The 20,506-nt window shown below is 32.9% G+C and overlaps 1 protein-coding gene across 7 annotated transcripts in view; it reads left to right on the forward strand.

Moving 5' to 3' along the window:
• Positions 1–20,506, forward strand: part of KCNT2 (potassium sodium-activated channel subfamily T member 2) — a 372,756-nt gene that overhangs the window by 273,985 nt on the left and 78,265 nt on the right. For 4 of the 7 annotated variants that reach the window (XM_038586089.1, XM_038586091.1, XM_038586090.1 and 1 more), the window contains exons 18-21: positions 557–662; positions 4,541–4,713; positions 13,488–13,559; positions 16,973–17,107. In XM_038586089.1, the coding sequence (XP_038442017.1) occupies positions 557–662; positions 4,541–4,713; positions 13,488–13,559; positions 16,973–17,107 (486 nt within the window). The remainder of the gene's footprint in view (positions 1–556; positions 663–4,540; positions 4,714–13,487; positions 13,560–16,972; positions 17,108–20,506) is intronic. The other 3 variants (XM_038586093.1, XM_038586094.1, XM_038586095.1) reach the window with 1 other exon arrangement.

A 20,506-nucleotide genomic window follows, 5' to 3' on the forward strand; every position in this document is an offset into this window, starting at 1 on the left:
TAAAATGAAACAAACAAACAAACAAACAGGGAGATCCCTCGTTGGCTCAGCGGTTCCCGAGTCCTGCATCTGGCTCCCTGCATGGAGCCTGCTCCTCCCTCTGCCTGTGTCTCTGCCTCTCTCTGTCTCTCATGGATAAATAAATAAAATCTTAAAAAAAAAAAAAAATTAGGGCAGCCCGGGTGGCTCAGTGGTTTGACACCTCAGCCCAGGGCATGATCCTGGAGACCCGGGGTTGAGTCCCATGTCGGGTTCCCTGCATGGAGCCTGCTTCTCCCTCTGCCTGTGTCTCTGCCTCTCTGTGTGTCTCTCATGAATAAATAAATAAAATCTTAAAAAAAATCAAACAAATACTTTTAATTCATAAAACCAGGTGATGAGCCAGATTTGGTCCATGGGTCCTAGTTTCCTTATCCCTATTTTTAACCATTTCTTTTTCAAAATGTAATTGCAACATAAAGAGTTGCATCCAACTTTATCAAAATAGAGACACATGGGTATACCTTAATTGTCCAACTTTGTGAATTTTATTCAAATATTTCATATTGTTTTACAGATATGCTAAAGGCTACCCACCTTACTCTCCATATATAGGAAGTTCACCCACTTTTTGTCATCTCCTTCATGAAAAAGTGCCATTTTGCTGTTTAAGACTAGACAAGGTAAGCAATTGTTATTTTCTCTAAAATCGAAATTATGGCATTTTGTAATTACATATATTTAAATAATTTCGTATAGTCTTTTAACTAAAATATGTTTAAATAACATCTTTTCAAATGTAAATGTAATACATAAAATGATGAATCATACTTTCTTAACTGTACTTAAGATTACCCAAACAGTACCCTTCTACTAAAGTACTGGATGAGTCAGTAACAGTCATGTTTTTAAAGAGGAAAAACAAAGGTGCCAGAATCGTAAACCTATGAACTCTCAACATCCAGAGTCTCTCAAAATCACTTTGGCCAAATGCGCACTATTTATTTTGCCAGGCATTTTTGTATAAAAACTTAATGTGGAATTGCTTGGCGGTGAAATTAGCTAGTCTATGTGTTAGCCACAAAGATTCATTATTGACTAGATTGAAAGCTAGGATCAGTGTCCTGGTTACTACTTCCTTTCTTAAAGATTTTATTGTAGTTCTTGATTCTTGCCTTGGATGTTCCAAAGGACCCATTCAAAACAGAAAGAGGACAAGGATGCAAGCTTTTTAGAATCTCTTTCCCAGTAGGGCTGTTGAGCATGACCTGTATAAAAGCTTGTTCTCTTGATGAATGAGAAAGCAGGTGAAAAGAAGATTCTCAAACCCCTCACTTCCCCAGAATTAAAATGTGCCACTAATTCTAACCAGGAATTTATTCTTTTACTCTAAATTTTGGAGTTAATGAGAGTTTAAAACCCAGCTCTCTGCTTATAGGCTTTGCAATCTGGGCAAATAACATCACCATCAAATTTCAGTTTCCGTATCTGTAAAATAGTTATAATTTTAATATAAGCCTCATTGGGTTCTTGTGAGAATTCTATAAATTAGTGCAAGCAAAAAACCTAACACAGTGTCAGGAAGTTAATTAATGAGTAGGCACCAAACGTGTTCTGGCAGTATTCTTGCTATTATTGTTTTTTTTTTTTATAAGATAAACATCATGAAGCTGTTATTGTCACTCTTGAGGAAGAATAGCAGAACATTAGAAAATTTCTGCCTTTATCTTTCTGAAGTTCTTTTTTTTTTTGTAAATCTTTGCCATTGCTCCCAAATATTCCTTTGCATCCATTAAGATGGACAGTTCCATCTCTCAGTGTTTTTTTTTTTTTTTTTAACTGTCCGCAGTATTTGATAGTGTTGACTAGGTGTGTATTTTTGGTAACATTGATAAATCTTAAGCTTCAGAACCCTTAACCTGTATTAGCCCCTTCTAAGAACCTGTGACTAATTTTTAAATTTTATAATGTTTGTGTTATTTTCCTTAAAGTGGATTCCCCAAGCAACAGAAGTTTAGACCCCACAAAACCTGGATTCACTTCTGGTGGCACTTTACTTTTTAACACAAGATTCAATAGAAAAAAAACCTACTGGGAAATCAAAGATGGAAATGATTGATCTCCAAGCAGGGAACCTGATAAAATTGAAAAGCTGAACTTTCAGAGATAAGGATTGATGAAGGAAAGATAGAGAGGTTCTTTTAAAGACAAATACTCTGAACTGCCCTTTACCATATCAAGAAAGCAAAGTTTCTGAATGTTGTTCACTGGCTGCTGACATCTGGTATTATCCTTTATCTATTTAGCATTAGTCTGTCTGGAGGTGGTGGTGTGTTATATAAATGAATGCTTATTTTGCAATCAGGAGATGGGATTATGCAGCCAGTCCTACTGCACCTGGGAAGTGTGTGAGTTGGGATTACTTGCCCAGTTCATTCTACATCGGTATCAACAAGCTGGTTCCTGATCAAGATTTATCAACAGTAAATTCCCTGTTTTCTCCTTGGTTTTTTTTTTTTTTTTTTTTAATTTTTATTATTTATTTATTTATTTATTTATTTATTTTTTTGTTTATTTATTTATTCTACTTGAGCTACTTGTAAATCTCCTAAATTAGTTCTTTTTCCTCATTTTATCTCATAAATAATTGAAGTTCTTAATAATCTCAACATCACTTGTCACTCTTCTCCTACCATGGTGGCAGATCCTACTTATATTTGTAAATCTCCAATCATACTTCCAATGAAGCCTTATTGTCCACCTTTGAAAAAATAATTTCCCCTTTTCTTCATTCTTTTTTACATCTTAAACTTTCTAGATTCATTTTCCTACTGATTACAGCTTTTAGAAGTTCTCTTACTAAAATCCTATTAGTGTTAAATTTTGTCAATTTCAATTTCCCTAGAATTGTCCCTATTCTTGATAGTTTTGCTGGGTGTCCATGTCCAGGATATGAGTTTTCTTTTTCTTTTAGCACTTTGGGATTTTATTAACTGCCTTTTGAGTTCCATGTTGCTTTTGGAGCAGTAGGCCATCATTTAGTCCCTGTGGGTGATCTCTCTCTTTTGTCTGACTGCTTTTAAGATATCATTGTCTGGTTGTTTTACACTTTAATAACCATGCATATGAAGCTGGATTTTTATTTATTTACTTGAATTAGGATTCACTTGCTTTCTAGAACCTGGATTTGAGTGTTTCATTAATTCTAGAAAATCCCTAGTTAATATTGACTTAAATAGGGCTTCTCTTTGATACTCTTATTTCATTTTAGATATTCTGTTTAAATATATGTTAGACATTGTCACACTATTTTCTAAGTATCTTAATTTTTCAGTATTACTTTGTATCTCTTTTCTTTTCCCATTCTTAGTAGTTACCTCAACTCTGCTCTGCAGTTGAACGGTTCACATGCATCAAATGTGCAATCTAATTTATCTTTTGAGTTTTTGTTTTTCATTGTTATTTCTTTTAATATCTACCTGAATATTTAAATTACTTCTTGTTCTTTGTTCATACTTTAAATGTTCTCTTTATTTCCTTGAATGTAGTAAGTGTATTCACTTGCTGTTCTGAATTTAATAACCGAATTTGTAGTCTTTGTGAGTCTAATTCTATTGTTTATTGTTTCTGCTGACTCATGGTGCCTTGTTCCCTACAGCATTTTGTAATTTTTTTAATTAAAGAATAGAGGTAGAGAATATCCCAGAATTGGTGATGAATCCACAGAGAATCGACTAATCTCAACCCAAATAAAAAGAAACCCACATAGAAACATAGAAAGATAAAAAAACAGAACACTAAAGCAGTTCTCCATGCAGATAATTTAGTTTAAAAGAATCTTTGTTTAATAATGCTAAATCCAGTAAGTACTAACTCCCTAGAACATAGCAAAATACTTTCAGGATAACAATGAGTTTTTGATAGTGTATTGTTACTGTTTTGTTGTTGTTATTAGCATTGGTGTTTTACATTTGCGTATTTCTATCATTATCTTGCCAGCTCAGGTATACATTTAGGTAATTGAGGGTTTTGTTTTGTTTTTTAACAACAAAGTAAATCTTTTCGGTATCCATACTTTAGATATTCAGTACTTGGAATGTTCCAAGGTTATTTAATTATAAGCTTACTATACTTCTGGAATTGAAAGACAGAGGTAGATTTTTTTCTAGCTTTTTAAAGCTATGGCTGACAAAAATTGATATATTTAAATATATAGCATAATGTTTTGATATATGTCTACACTATGATAATTTTTAAATACAGATATCCAGATGTCATTTAGCAATATGCTTTAGTTTACAGTAGAACATGTGCACACTCATATTTTGACTTTCTTCTTCCACATCAAGCTACACACCTGCAATACATTTGTCTTGTCCATCCATTTCCTGAAATGGGTGGGGAACTGGGCATAGGAAAATGTAACTATTTTCAAATTTATTTAAAATAAAGGATTTACTAGATTAGATTAATTTTACTTTTCCATATATCTTGAATTTTTCCAGCAAATTTTAGTGGAGTGTAAAAATGGCATTTCTTTGTATAATTTTTCCTTCTCTAGAGTTGCCAGCATAACTACTATGAGGACGCAAAAGCCTATGGATTCAAAAATAAGCTAATTATAGTTGCAGCTGAAACAGCTGGAAATGGATTGTATAATTTTATTGTTCCTCTCAGGGCATATTATAGACCAAAGAAAGAACTTAATCCCATAGTACTGCTTTTGGACAACCCGTAAGTATATTTTAAAATACCCAAACAAGACAAAGAGTTTTTAATATTATATCAAAAAATAACTTATTCTAATTTGCTTAGAGTATTTTAAATCAGATACATTATGGCAGATGATTCATTGGGAGATATATTTTGTGCTATGCTGCAAAACAATCATTGAATATGGTTGTTTCACAAATACTACTTAAAACCTCACTGGAACACTTTGAGCTTTTTATTTAAAACTATTTTGCAAGTGGTCATCACTCAATACCAGTGGGAAACAGGCCATTGAAATAATTACAGTTATTTTCCTTAAATTAATCAACTAGCCTGGAAATTTTCTGCCAAAACTGGACAATTTTTTGTCTTTCTAAAGAACCATTAATTATCAGCCAAGCATTAATGATCCATTCTTATGTTATACTATGATACATCATCATAACTTATTATGATTCTTCCACTGTTAAAAAAACATATATTCTATAACATAACATGAATAATTAATGCTTTACTGTGTTCATTTATTTTGAAAATGTTGGATTGATATACTCTTGCAAAATAAGACTACCTAAGCGTTTAAAAATCCTTATGCAAATATAAATGTAGGTCATGAATGGCATGGTCAAACCCATTGTATCCTAAAATTATGATATTCCTCTCTGTGAGTCAAAATTGGTAGCAGATGGTCCTTAGATCAATACCATATTTTAGGATCCTCCAACACTCCTCTTAAATTCTAAAGTGATGCAGAATTTCAGGATAAACTAAATGAGGCCAAAATCTGTTGCCTTGTCTCTGCCTTTAAAATTTATCAAAAGAAGTTCTTGAAAACAAAAATATCTTCCCACTATAGTATAACTTTATAACATTGTTTATACTAAATATACAAATATCAAGACACTCATTGATGCATCTTTTTTTAGCATCATTATCACAATGATAATCAACTCTAAAACTTGAGAACACTCTAGAAGTTTCAGTTGAAGCATTTTCAGATATGATGCCTCAGTGACTTTCCTGATACCACTTTGGTGTCCAAGGAAAGGTCAGGTAAATTTAGGGCAGTTATGGGGACAGAAACTTGGACACATGGTCAGAAGAAATGAAAGCTTAATGAAACAAATCTTAGGAGGATGAAAGTTGGGGTGCTGGATGGCTATGGCAATGGCAATGAAGTCCTTGTAAAACACCTCCAAGGCCTTTGAAAGTATCTCTAATTGTAGAAACTTTCTGGCAGGAAACTCAAAGGAACTGGCTGAAGTGGCACACAAGAAATGCTTAATTGACCTTGTGAATTCTAATGCATCAGATTTTCGCTCTTTTTGCTTATGTTGTGTCTGTTCGCTTAAGACAGAATTTAAGGCAAGGGCATTTACAAGTTGATTGTCTTAGAACATTCCCATTTTATATGGCTTGGATCAGAGTGGATCCACTGAGGCCTCAGAATACAGAAAGGAACATAGAAAGAGGCTGGAAAAAGTAGAGCTGTGCTTATAGCATCCCTATGGCAAAGCAGGGTAAAAACTGATCTTTCCTTTGCTTTACGTTATATCAGGGTAAAATTTCTTGTTTTAGTGTGTAAATTTGATTGGATTCCTGGATCCAATTTCAATGTGTGTATGTGTTGGTGAGTGGTTCCTCACATCTCCAATAAGCAACATTTGAAACATCAACCAGGAGTCCTACAATTCAAGTAGAGTCTAACACTACTAATATCTAGATTAAGGGTTCCACAGGGTAAGGGCTCAGTCCTACAGGATTGCTCCCTTCCCTTCAGAAGCCAGTCACAAGCTTTAGCTTATCACCCATGTTTCTGACTGGCCAGCAATAGATTGGAGGTTCCAAAGGCCCCATCCTTGGACATTGGACACTACTTAACAAGTCCAGGATGTTAGCTATATTTCTGACCAACAGACTAGAAATCAGTTCCCTACTAATTTCCCTAGAAAGTAGTTTCCATTAATTTGCTAAAACAACTTACGGAACTCAGAGCAACATTTTACTTACTGTATTGCTGGTTTATTATAAAAGAGTATAACTCAGGAACAGCCAGATGGAGGAGATACATAAGGCAAGCTATGGGGAAAGGGCAAGGAAACTCCAGCTCTGAGGCACCACTATTCCCAGATCTCCATATATTCACCAACCCAGAAGCTCCTCAGATTCCTTCTTTTGGGTTTTTATGGAGGGGTCATTACTTAGACATAATTGGTTAACTCATTGGCCATTGGAGGTCAAACTCAAACTCCAGCGTTTCTCCCCTCTCCTCAGAAATCAGGGGATGGGACTAAAAGCTCCAACCTTCTATTCATGGTTGGTTCCCCCACAGCAAGCCCCCCAAAAGGGTGCTTTCCAAAAGTCATCTCATTAATACCAACCCAGTGTGGAGGAAAAGGGCTTGTTATGAATAGCAAGATACCTATTTCACTTTTATGACTCTGAAGCGATATCAGGAATGAGGACAAGACAACAAAGATGTTCCCATTGATCTTATCCTCAGGAAATTTTAAGCATTTTGGGAGCTATGATCCAAGAATTATGAATGATCTGAATGTTCAAATATATATTTCTTATAAATCACAATATTGCACCTCCCAAAAGAATCTCTCTCTCCAAATTTTGGAGTGGTATTTACTCCCTGGAATGAAGATGGGCTCTTCTCTTTTTAACATCTGTTCTTATTAAGTAATGCCATCTCAGCATCACTAATCCCCCTTTCTCCATCTCATTATCCCATTGAACAGGTGGCAGGGGCTAGAGTTCCTTAACATGTGTACCTTAGGTAGATTTTTGAATGGCTATAACTAAATTAGTCCTCTTCATCTGGTTCTGAATAAACAGGTTGCCAAAATGCCCAGTTACTGATGGATTGGTTGATTCATTGATTTGTAATTTAGAATTATAAAAGCAAGTGATTGTTTTTATAATCTTAATTCCTGAATCTGGTTAATCATAAAAAAACCCTGAAAATTCTGTTTCTCTTAATTACTGGTAAAATGGTCAATAGTTCTTTGTAAATCTAGATGTAGCTTTTATCAGAGAGTATTTTGTCAGAATAACATCATAGAAATCATTTAATAAAATTAATATTCTTTACTTCTACCCTCTGTTCATAATAGTAATAATTGTTGAACATTTACTACATGTCAGTCATCACACTAGACACTTTACCTTTGTTTTACATTTTATTCCCCTTAGAAATATATCCACATCATATAGTGATGATTTATTCTCAGAGAGATGTACCAAGTAACTTAAGATCTCAAAGTTCACAACTTACAATGATAACATTTAAATAAACCAGCTTATGTCCCTTTGTTACAATACTCTTATTTTATAGGCAAGGAAAAACAGACCAAAGAAATTAAATTACTATTTCTAGAGTCAATTCTAGGATTAGAACTTTCTATATAATTCACAGTGCATTCTTATTTCAACTATAAGATCTTGCTTAACCTACAGGTTTTTGATATATGTAAAAAATACATTGTCAATTCTTTTTAGTAACAACATATTTTAACTTTGGATTATTTTGCATTACAGATTTTCTTGGTTTCCTGACTTAGATTTTGGACTCCAACTATTCCCGTGTTGTTGTTTGTTAGATGATTTTTGTGGGATTTGACTTTTCAGTCAAAGGATTAGGAGAAAAGTACATGTTTATTATCTTCCTGAGTACTTCCCAAAAGTGGTATCTAGCATTTTTATTTGTTGTCCTCTGCCCTTTTGGTCAAGAATGAGGAAACAAAAACTAAACACTAGTAAATAATGTTCCAAGAGGTTTTGTGCAATTTTTTTTAATGAGATAACTGTTGCTCTGCCATAATTAGTATTTCACAATGTATCCTACAATGTTACAAAGAAATATGTTGCTTTCTTCTTCAAAATATTTCCATGTTATAAGAAATTATACACTAAGAATTGTACATACTTTTATTATTAGTTTAGTGGGGTTTGACTTTGTTTTAAATTTACATGAGCATTGCTGAAAGTAATATTCATTTCATGGCTATTTAGGAAATTTAGTTGAAAGACCAATTAATTCAATATAACAAATAAATAATAACAGATGTCATAAGTATGGGATTTAAAAATGCAAATTAAATTGATAATATTCACAAACATGATATGTCAAAACAAGTGTTTATAATGTTTCCAAATAGAAAGCCTTCTAGATCTCATCTGGTAACAAAGTGAAACCCAGTCACAATGGAAAACATCTTGCACTTGATACTGGCTCGTAAGAGGTGGTCTGAGTTCTGATTGCGTGGCCATCTGTTTTGTTTGTTCTGTTGTTGTGCCATACTGATTTTCAAAATTTTGATTACCACCCCAACCTTAAAGGTCATCTAGTCATCTGATAATATCATTTCATATTAAAGACAGAAAAAAAAGTCAAAAGCTTTGGAATATGTTACTCAAAACTACATAAAGTTGAAGTACAAGAATCCAGGCTTATGTTCCTAATTTTTACATCTTATTTACACAAACCTTTTTATTACATCAATCTTCTTTTCATATATAGTGTCCGGTAAACTTTGGCTTATTTCAAAAGCAATGATAAATTGATACATCAGAGTCCTTATTAAAGACATTTAAACTTTAGACTCATAGATCTGAGATAGGGTCTAAGCTAACTTACCTTCTTGGTTAAAAGCCTTTTGCATGTTATTAAGTTTCTCTAAGCCTCAATTTTCTCATTTGTAAAATGAATAGAACATTTATCTTAATAGGTAATGTTGAAACTCTATAAGACAGTGTATATGAAGCACTAGTGAAATATCTCACTTAGAAAAAAGGCAGTCAGGAAATGTCAGTTTCCCTTCTTCTACCAATCAAAAAAGTGACATTGTCATTTTTCAAACTGATGAGTGGATTTGGGTGAAAATCCAGTTAACAAAAAAGGGAGATTTATTTTAGGCAGTTGAAATGAAACTGCTTATATATTTTCCAGAAAGAAATAAAGTACTTAAGTATACTTAAGTATAGAATTATGAAATGCTAATAAAATAAACTTTCACTACATTCAATTTTTGAATTTGAAAATCAGAAATTAAGCTCATTATAGTTATTAGTTCAGTGAGAAATAATGATCTTCAACTTTGCAAATCCATGCAAATCCACAAACCTTTTCACTTCCTAGCAAACACTAGCTAATTACATTTGAATATAAGGGTAATTTTTATAATGAAGGCTTTTGTAAGAATATGATGTTTTAGACTCATAAGCAGTTATCTTTCTTTTTTTTTTTTTTTTGAGATTTTATTTATTTATTCATGAGAGACAGAGAGAGAGAGGCAGAGACACAGGCAGAGGGAGAAGCAGGCTCCACGCAGGAAGCCTGACATGGGACTCGGTCCCGGGTCTCCAGGATCACGCTCTGGGCTGCAGGCGGCGCTAAACCATTGTGCCACCAGGGCTGCCCAGCAGTCATCTTTCTTAATACAATCACAGTTAGGATGGTGATTAATGATGTGTTCAATTTTTTTTCTGTTTGCTATCATCAATTTTTGTGCTTGCAAAATTTTATTTTATTAACTAGTTGGATTCAGCATATTTTGTTTTGATCTATGCATATTTATTTTGTGCTAGATTATTTTCCTGTTAGGTTTATCTTTTATTGATTTAAAATACTTTTTTACATGTTAATAAGCAAATATGATCTGTAAATTTTGTATAAGCATATTTTTCAACATTTGTTTCTTATATGTTAAAATTTTTGTGATGAGGTTTACTGTTAAATCTGCAATTATTTTTACTACTTTTCCATAATGTAATTTCTTTTTTTTTTAAAAGATTTTATTTATTATTCATGAGACACACACACACACACACACACACACACAGGCAGAGACATAGGCAGAGGGAGAAGCAGGCTCCATGCAGGGAGCCCAATGTGGGACTCAATCCTGGGACTCCAGGATCACGCCCTGGGCAGAAGGCAGACACTCAACAGCTGAACCACCCAGGCATCCCTCCATAATGTAATTTCTAACATAGATAAGTCTTCTCTATTTAGCATTCAGATTAAAAAGTACATATACTTTATTCTATTGGCATTAATGGCTTTATTTTTCTACATTCCATTCTTCATCTGTACTTTATTTGGGGGTATAACATAAGAAAGGGACATTTCTTATTTTTATTAACGTTTTATGTTTTTGTTTCATGTTTTCTATGTAAAGGTTATGCTTGCCAATTAACTTTCAATATTAGAAAGATTAGTCTATTAAGAGCCTCTGATATCATTTATGTTACTCATTAATTACTAAGCAGTTTAGCGACATGAACACTGTTGCCAATTTATTTAAATGAGTTAACATAATACATGTAAATGTACAATTACTGTATTCTTGATATCTCAAGTTTCATTATGAACTATCTTTATTGATAGAAGTAGTAGATAAATTTATTTTCTATACAAGTTACATTTGCAAAAAAGTATGGCATATTAGACTCCTTATGTTAGATATGCTTCATCAAGAGTATATATTTACCAGGTTTCAAGGGCTTGATTTACCTTGTAATACAGTTAAATTCATGTAAGGATGAACCATGCTCCACAATACAAATGCTGGATTAATTTCTGAGTATGTAGAAGATTGCTTTGTAGAACATCGTAAATACACATTTGTGGCAGAATTGTGTAGGGCTAAAATTCATGAATTTCCTAAAGGAAGGCAATAATTTAAATTAAGTAACTTTAGTGATTCATACTGGATAAAGCAACAAAATACAAAGGCCATATTTTCAATTTTAATTCTAACAGAAAGGTTGGCTTAAAGTAAGGACTTAATTTTGTCCTCAGTGACCCCAGTACTACTTATTACACAGATTTTCAATATCTTTATTAAGTTCAATTATTCAATAACATTTCATCCTGCTCTACTAGGCTTTAAATGGGGAAGATAGCATAAAGAACTTGAAATCATCTGAATTTAAAAGAATGAGTCAGATTAAAAGTGTGGTTTTTCCAGTCAGGGTACATATATCTGTAATTGATAATGAAGGATTATGGACCCATCTCTGCCACCTAAGGTATTGAACTATATGCACTTTATCTGACTAAAACTATATGAGAGTAAAAGGAGATGAAACAAAATAACAACCAAAAAAAGATACAGGCAAAATGATGTTTCAAATTGCTGCAAAATCTCAGTACTGCCCCAGTCTTGTGGCACTTGTATCCTCACATGTGCTTCTATAGTCATGAGGTAGGGTAAGAAAGAGACATGTGGGTTTGAATCAGCAGTGAGAATGACACTTCTAATTTTAAGAAGCAGAGCAGTGCTCAGACAGAGAACTAGAAGGCACTATAAAAAGATTGCTACTGGGACTGCTACTATTTGTTGAAGAGAAGATATGTCATAAGCTTCAAAAATATCTATATTCTGTGATCCACTAATATCCCTTCTATGAATGTTTTGGAGTAAATGGTTAAAAAACTAATGCTGGAAAATGTCATTCAAAGATGTTCATACCAGTATTATTTATAACAGCTAGATATTGGAAATAACTTCAGTAGCATAAAAGTGAAAATAATTATAAATTGAATAATTGAGGACTTTTAAAATGAATTGTGGTACCTCTATAATATGTAATAATATACGGCCTCTTAAAATGACTAATAATGAAATTTAATGATGGGAGGAATTGATCAACATTACAATAGTGGTAGTCTTTGGAAGTTCATCTTTTTTCATTTCACTGTATTGTGATTTCTTTTTCTTTAGAGTGTAAAGGGATAAGAGGATGATAAACAGAAAGGAAATAAATCAGGGAGGAAAAGACTTCATCTAGCTGGGGTATTTTAGGTTCTACACTTCCCTTTCCCTAGAATTTCTGTCACTTTCTCTTTTACTGGCAAACATCCAGATTAAATATAACATCTGTGAAATGATCCCTAATTCTGCCTTCTGACTGCAACCTATTGTTTATATTTTCTGATTAAAACACATACTGTAATTGTGTGCTCTTGTACGTGTTCCAAAAATTGTATTTCTTATAGTACAAGGTTAACACAATATGCCTTAATATATTGAAATGTCTGTTATATTAAATGTTTTGTATATATATGTATGCTGAATGAATAGATACATTAAAGAATTAATAACTTTATAAAATGAATACAGTAGATTAAGTGATTTTTAAGGAAGCATGCAGGTTTATGATGGTTTCCTCAAATATGCATATAAGTAAAGATTTCAATAAATATTTGCTCAACAACATGTGGAGTAAGTCAATTTTTAAAAAGTGAATTACTTCATTTTAATTTTCTTTAATAGATTTGTTACATGGGTGCATATACTATGTTTATTGATTGATATACTGATATATTAAGGGTCATGTTGTAATTGTGGATATTCCTTAGAGAAAAGTGCTCTTAATAAACATGCTAATTTAGTTCCCTATGCTTTGGGCTATCTAAGAAAAAAAATAATTAATTTCTCATTTTATCCCTCCTCTGCATGAATAATTTTTAAACTCCTTGTAAGACTTTTTAGTTATAATTAAGAATATCGATTGATTCAGTATTTTTGTAGAATAATGCCATAATGTTTCTGATTTAGAAAGCAGAAATACAAGTTTTTATAATTCTGAGTGCATTGTATATTCCTAACAAGTACAAATGACATTTACTAATTAATGTTAAGATAAAAGGCACTTAAAATTAATCTTGTCAACAGTGTTTAGTTTTGGAAATGCAAACTAAGTCAACTTACTTCCTTTCCCTAGAAGAGCTGCCACTGTTGTGACATTGTGTTTCATTTTGTAACCCATCTGCTACTTAGGCCAGATATGCATTTTCTGGATGCAATCTGTTGGTTTCCAATGGTTTACTACATGGTGGGCTCTATTGACAAGTAGGTGACAAAATCTTTGGCACACTAACTAGTGTGGTGTCCTGTGGTTTGTCATGTGCTGTGCCCCCGTGTTGCATGATGAGTGTAATTTGCCATTTCAGTATTGCAAATATGGTGTATTTTGCATGCAGAGCTTATGTTCTCGTGTTATACATCTTGTATTCAAACTTCTTAAGCAGTAATCTGTTGTTGAATTAAAACAAATCTTGCTGCATGTGAATTTCGTCACTTTTGTTTAGTTTCTAAAGCTATTTCAGTTTTGTGTTGTCTCTCGCAATGTTATACTATGGGCCTAGGGGTAGAGAAAATCTAAGGGTTCGGTGTTATGATGCATTGATATCATTGTCGTAACTTCTGGAAACCATCAAAATAATTTAGAGATGCTCCTTTTAAGCCAGATTTATAAACTGGAGCATTTCCTTAAGAGCTTACTTTATTCTAGCAACATTTATCAGTCTATAATTTCTAAAAATTTGTTAATTAAAAAGTCAAATGTGTGCAATGTGTTAGGATTAAAATGCAAATTCTTTTATATGGATGAACTTGATATTATAAAAATATAAAACTAAAGATCATAAGACTAATATGCTTATAAAAATGTGTTAGCTTTTTATTTTTTAAAAAAACGTCAGCCAGAGTCTTCAAAACAAAATGCGAAAGTTATCAATTAAGAACTTTCGTGCTTACGTTTTGTCCTATAGATGAAAAAACAAAGTGTTATATCTTTGGAAGTGTTTATTGGCTGTGGATGCATTAAAAAGCAAACTGACATTTATTTAACTTCTATTCTACATTAATATAATTTGCATCATCAGTCACCTTAATACTAACCAACTAAGATGTAGTTAGATGTACTATAGTTACTATTTAACGTGAAATCAACTGACACTTTATCTCTAATAATATTACTTTGATAGTATTCTATTGAAATTCATTAGAAAAACAGGATACTTAAAAAAGTAAATAAATCTCCCATCTTTCTTTACTGATGTAAACTATGAAATGAATTCTTTCTCTATAAAAGGTTTATGATGAGTAAAAGAACCGAGAGGATCAAATGCCTATGATTAGAGATGAAACAAGATTGGCTACAAGTTGATCATTATTGAAGCTTGGTTGGGTGATTGGAATATGGAGGTTCACTGTATTGTTACTCTTTTTTGCTAATGATTGAAATTTTTCTTAGAAAACCAAAACACCTTTGAATTAAAACATTTACAAACAGTCTCATATATTCACGTCTCCTCAAAAAAGAAGGCTTAGAAAACGGTAAAAAGGAAGTTGTTGCCATTTAGATTATCTGTAACTTTTTTTCCCGAATATTGACTTTTTTCCTTAGGCAGCCATCTGGTGGCCAAACTGTGTAAAGCAACCGTGCTGAATAAAAAATAAACCATGGCTTCACAGAAAGGATAGTGTGGAGAGATTTTAGACGTGACGATATAATAATAAATTGGTAACTGGATAAAGAAGGAAAAAAAGAATAAAATGTAATATTAAATGGATATAAAAATAATTTAAAGTTAAAACCTGAAGAACAAAATGTTTCCACATGGTTCTGAAATGCCATTGCAATTTTATGTATTTTCTATAGATTTAAACTCATATTTAATCATGATTACTAAGCTCACTTGCCAAGGTTATATGTCAACTACAACAGCCAATATTTTGAGTATGGAATTAATTGATACATATAGATATAGGTAGCTATTAGCTATTTAGCACAGGTACACATAGTGAAATTTTTTGTCGTTTCAATTTCATTGATTTATTATTGACAAAATATTCATTTTTTCCCATCATAACTTATGTCTGTATATCCTTTAACAGCCAAGCTTACCTTCTGTCACTTTATCTTTCCCTTTTCTTATATAGATAATTATAATGGAGAGATTATGTTTTATTGGAGGGAAAAGATTGTAAGAGCTGAAATAAAAGTGATTTTAAAATCATAGTATGGTGGGTTGAAGGCATATGACTTGGGCATCATTTTTGTAGCCCATAAGGAAACCATATCACATTAATTTTCTATTTTTTTCTTTTTCTTTTTAAAGTATTTTAATAGATATACAAACAGTTAGGAATTTGAGTTAAAGGAACATCCAAATAAAGTATTTCTAGGGATTAAACTTGATCATCAAATCGATTGGAAATTATGGACCTGGCTCTTCTCACCATAGGAAATTTATTTGGAATAATATTCTGTTTCCACAGTTTTAGCCATAAAATCTCTTCCACAGAACATTGTTCCCGATTCAGGCAAAATAGTTTTTTCTGGTCTACTCCTAGGGATTGTAGACCCAGAGCTTTGGTAATACTCTCTCACCTTGGAACAGAACAACAAATCCTGCCTCCTACCTTAGCATAAGAGGGAAATATTTCCCTCTATTGGCTAGTTCAGCCAATCACATGCTCAGGAAAGATCCTCAAGGAACTGACCCTTCCATTTAAGTAATCTAAAAGGAACTCTACTGTCCTTTATGTTCTCCACTTCATATTTTAAATCAGAAGATGTAGACATCAATCATCCCAATTCTTCTCTGTCTTCAGTCAACTTTGTACCTAGAACAGTCTTATACTCCTTCAAGTTTAATTTTCTTTATCTAATTCAGTCTGATTTTTCTAGTTTGTATGAGGCAGAGGCAGGGAGATAGTGGTTTCTTTGTTTAAAACCTTAATGGCAATATTATCTCTTAATTCAGTGAGAGAATGCTAGTGTTTGTCAGTGAGAGGGGAGGAGACTGATTTTTATAATTCATAGGAACTTGTATCCTGGTTTAGCAGTTATTTCACACAATCAAATAAATCAAGTTATTAAATCACTAGCTCAAAAACTTTAGTTTGGCTGAATGGTTAAGTCTGATTACATCAGATATTTACATATTTTCCATGCTCATGACCGCGTAGAATCAATCTTTAACACATAGTACACAAAGAAATAATATACATTTAAAAATAAACATTTCACAATTTAATATATCCTTGTTGGGTTAGACCATTAATATAAGTATTCATTTCTACTCTTACCAGAAGTACCCTAAGGATTAAAAAATATAAATATCATGTCTTTGAAATAGTGTGCCAACCATAAAAAGACAGTTCTAACATGCTTTATTTCTATTTCATTGCAAAATGGGTATTTTTCATGTTTTAGTTACATAATTTATAAATACTCTTAAGTAAAAATTCTTAACGCATAATGCTTTGAAACGGTTGAGATCTGATGAAACATAAGTAGCTCAAAAATGCAAGTTATTTCATATCAGCAGAGAATATTGTATTATAATTCCTATTAACATCTAACAGGGTTAACTGTGTGAAAACCTATACAAATGCAGTGGGTAAGCAAGCACTGATCCCTGTATTGTGATTTATTGAAAGTCCATTTTTTTCTCTGTTGATTTTTATCAAAGCCTAGATGACTTACTCAGGTGTGGAGTGACTTTTGCTGCCAACATGGTGGTTGTGGACAAAGAAAGTACCATGAGTGCAGAGGAAGACTACATGGCAGATGCCAAAACGATTGTAAATGTGCAGACCCTTTTCAGGTAAATGTCTCAATAACTCAGCCCTGTGGCTTACTCATTGCTAAATATTTGTGAAATATTTGACTCTGACTCTGTTCATAAGGAATGAACATGAGATAATTACACTGAAGTTATGTTCATTCATTTGATCCTAAAACAAGTGCTTATTTAGGATCTAGTGTATGACTGGCACCATATGTTTAATTTTTTAACTCAGGGTCATCATTCTTTTAAAAATAAATAGAATAATAAATCTGCTTTCTTCTATAGTTTAACAATAACCAATTCTGAATCCTTTGCAGTGTAGTCAAGATTTATGATAGACCATGCATATTCTAATTTTGGTTTTGTATCTGGCAGTGGCCAAAAGTATGCATTTACCATCTAGATGACTAAGAATGAAATATTTTAAGTCTGTAAACAGGTAATTTACCCATGTTAAGAGCCAAGTCATAACCTTATCACAGACTTTGGAACAATATAGCGTCAAACTTATCTGATGCCTCTATCCTGGAGCTTTCAGTAGATACTATGTGACTTTAAGTATATTTCTTAACTTCATAGAAATTCAGTTTCCCTCATCTTTAAAATGCATGTAGAAAATAATTATCCTTCTTGCAGCGTTAATGTCAGGACCTGAAATTAGGCAGATGAAGAATCTGTCACAGCATCCTGAATGTTCTGAATATTGACTCTCAACTTACATAAGAGCCTCTTATTTCAGAAGGAGAACAAATGTGCCCTCTGAAGTTATTGTAATGTGAAAGTTCATTTAGAATATAGCTAACTAGTTATTGAGCTATATGAAGCGGTACATAGCATAGCACATGTTTAAAATATGACAGACATGTAAGTAATTTTTTTCTCCAGAGAATGAAAAAAGAAATTACAAGTAGAAAATTAATTCAGAGGGATGAGATTTATAGCCAGTGAACAAAGTGAAATCATACTTTTTTATTCCATGCATGGCAAAAGCTAGTTACATTTTCAACAGGAGAGGATCCTGGGTCTTTTTGATTAAACATACCATTTTAATTTTTAACTTATCATGAGTTTGTTTCTATTATGGTAAAGTTTCAATCGATTTGACTTTTATTATATATTCTATGAATGAGTAATTTTAATTTCAAGATAATGGTAGATAAATAATAATAAATTCTCATCTTACTGAAAGATCCAAAGGTGCTAATCTTTTAAAACTAACTGACCAGAATAACTAAGAGCAGATACATGTGTGGTGGCATTATCATTATTTCACTAAGTACATAACAATATTTTTAGGAAAAAACAATTCTATGGAACTTTTTAATGGATTGGTCCTTAAGCTGCTGGTCAATGCATGCTAAATGAGGCTAGTCTTATGTAATAAAGCACAAAAGTGAAGATGCTGGTAGATCCCCATGATGTACACAATGTTATTTATATAGAGAAATGACCAAAATTATTCAGATTTTGTAGTATCATTTTATAAGTGCAGTCAGTTACCACTCTCAAGAGTGACCTCAAGGTCACTTTCTCACATTCCTTGAAGATTTTGGTTCCTGATTCACTGTGACTCTTGACAACCCTGTTTTTACAATCATTCTTGATAATTTCAACAATTCTACATAGACAGTCCTTTCAATATCTTACCTTAGCCACCTGTGCTCATGATCTTAGCCTTTACCTTGAAGTACCAATAATTTTACCCTCCATCTTCTCACTTTCATTCAGGTCTCTGAGTACTACTAATTTTCTACCTCATTTCTTCTAATACCCCCAATTCTCAGCAATCTTGTCTTCACTGGAACTTACTATCTATTCATTCTACTACTTTTTCACTTGTCTTAGTTACTTGAGAGCTTTTCTTCCCTCTTACCAGATTAAATTCCAAGGTCAATCATTATAATCACTCCTGTGCTGAAACCTTAAGCAGATAATTACTGATTATTTACTATGAACTAATACCGATCTCAACTCTCTTTCCCATTCTCCCTTCCTCCCTCTCAGTGTTCTTTCAGGTTCGCTGCCCACTACCTAGTATGAAATTCCTTAGAGACAAGTGACAGATCCCAGGGATAGAATCCAGTTATCCTCATAAGTGAGCAATACGCAACCAGAAATCTAGTCACAGTGACTAGATACCAGGCTATTTATGTTTAAGGTGTAAGGCTCCATCTCTAAGGGAACATTGAATATACAAGAATGAATAGTGTTAAAAATGATTAAGGAAGACCATTTAGGTGATACGATTAAACTTTATTTAACACTTCATGAAGCAGGCAGTCTCTATTCCTAAGGGCCCAGGGAGGGTGGAAGGCAGGAAACTCTTACAGGAAAAAGAAAAAGGAAGAAGAAAAAGAAAAACAGAAAATGAAGAAGGAATAAAGAAATAAGTATAGATCCCAGGGTTGCCTTGGTATTTGGGGATTGGGTGACTGGGTATACTGTGTTTCTGGTCAAGTGGCGTATTTATGGGAATCAAATGACAAAACTAAAACAATTTAGTAACGAGTTTCATATCCTTTATTCAAGGCAAAATAGCCTGTGGATTGGAGAAGTTCCGTGCCTCACAGGCAGAGAAACACTTTTCCAGAGAGATTTTGGGCAAGAGTGAGATTTATAGAATGTTAGAAAAGGTAAATGGAAACAGGGAATGATTGGCTAGGAGGCCAGGCATTTCCTGGTCAGTCTAGTAGGTCCTGTTTTTCCCATAAGCTGAACTAGCTAAAGCTGATTTGGATGATAGAGATTGGTGTATATTAGAATTCCTTAATTGGTATTTACTGTAAATACATGTGACTTAAGTTTAGATTTGTGATGTGGACTGGTCCACTGAGTCAGCCTCCGTTTTGAGGTCCTGAAATGCAAATTAATTTTATCACAGAGACACAAAAGTTATCTAAGTTTTAATTTGCTCACATGGCAATCCAGTGGGAAAGCTCTGTCTAGGGCCTAGAAATTTATTTCAGTAATATTATCTCTAAAATATCTCAGCCAATCCTTGTATCTTCATAAACATCATTAATTTCCTCAAACGAGAAACAAATTATAATCTTCTTGGCATCTGTATGTATTAAGGAAATTAAGATTACCTTATGGTGTTGCTCTGTATGGGGAGATGCTACATTTTATTTTAGCATTTGGAAATGACTGTGTAGCTATTTGGGCCCATGCCATTTTAACTTGATTACTTTGACATTCCATTTTGATGTGGGGGCATTTTGACTTTTACATTTTCAGCTCTTAAAAGGACTAAGGAATATGTTAGAAAAATCTTCAATCTGTCTTGTATTAGAGCCCAGAAGACAAGAATGAGATGGAATTCAAATATGAAATGAAAGTAACAGTGCTCTAGTTCACAAGTTACTGATGTAACTGATATGACCTGTTTTGCCATTCTGGAATGAGGTTAAATTTATTATTATTGATACCCTCAAA

This window comes from Canis lupus, chromosome 38 (assembly GCF_011100685.1).
Source record: "Canis lupus familiaris isolate Mischka breed German Shepherd chromosome 38, alternate assembly UU_Cfam_GSD_1.0, whole genome shotgun sequence".
In the NCBI taxonomy this organism is placed as follows: Eukaryota; Metazoa; Chordata; class Mammalia; order Carnivora; family Canidae; genus Canis; species Canis lupus.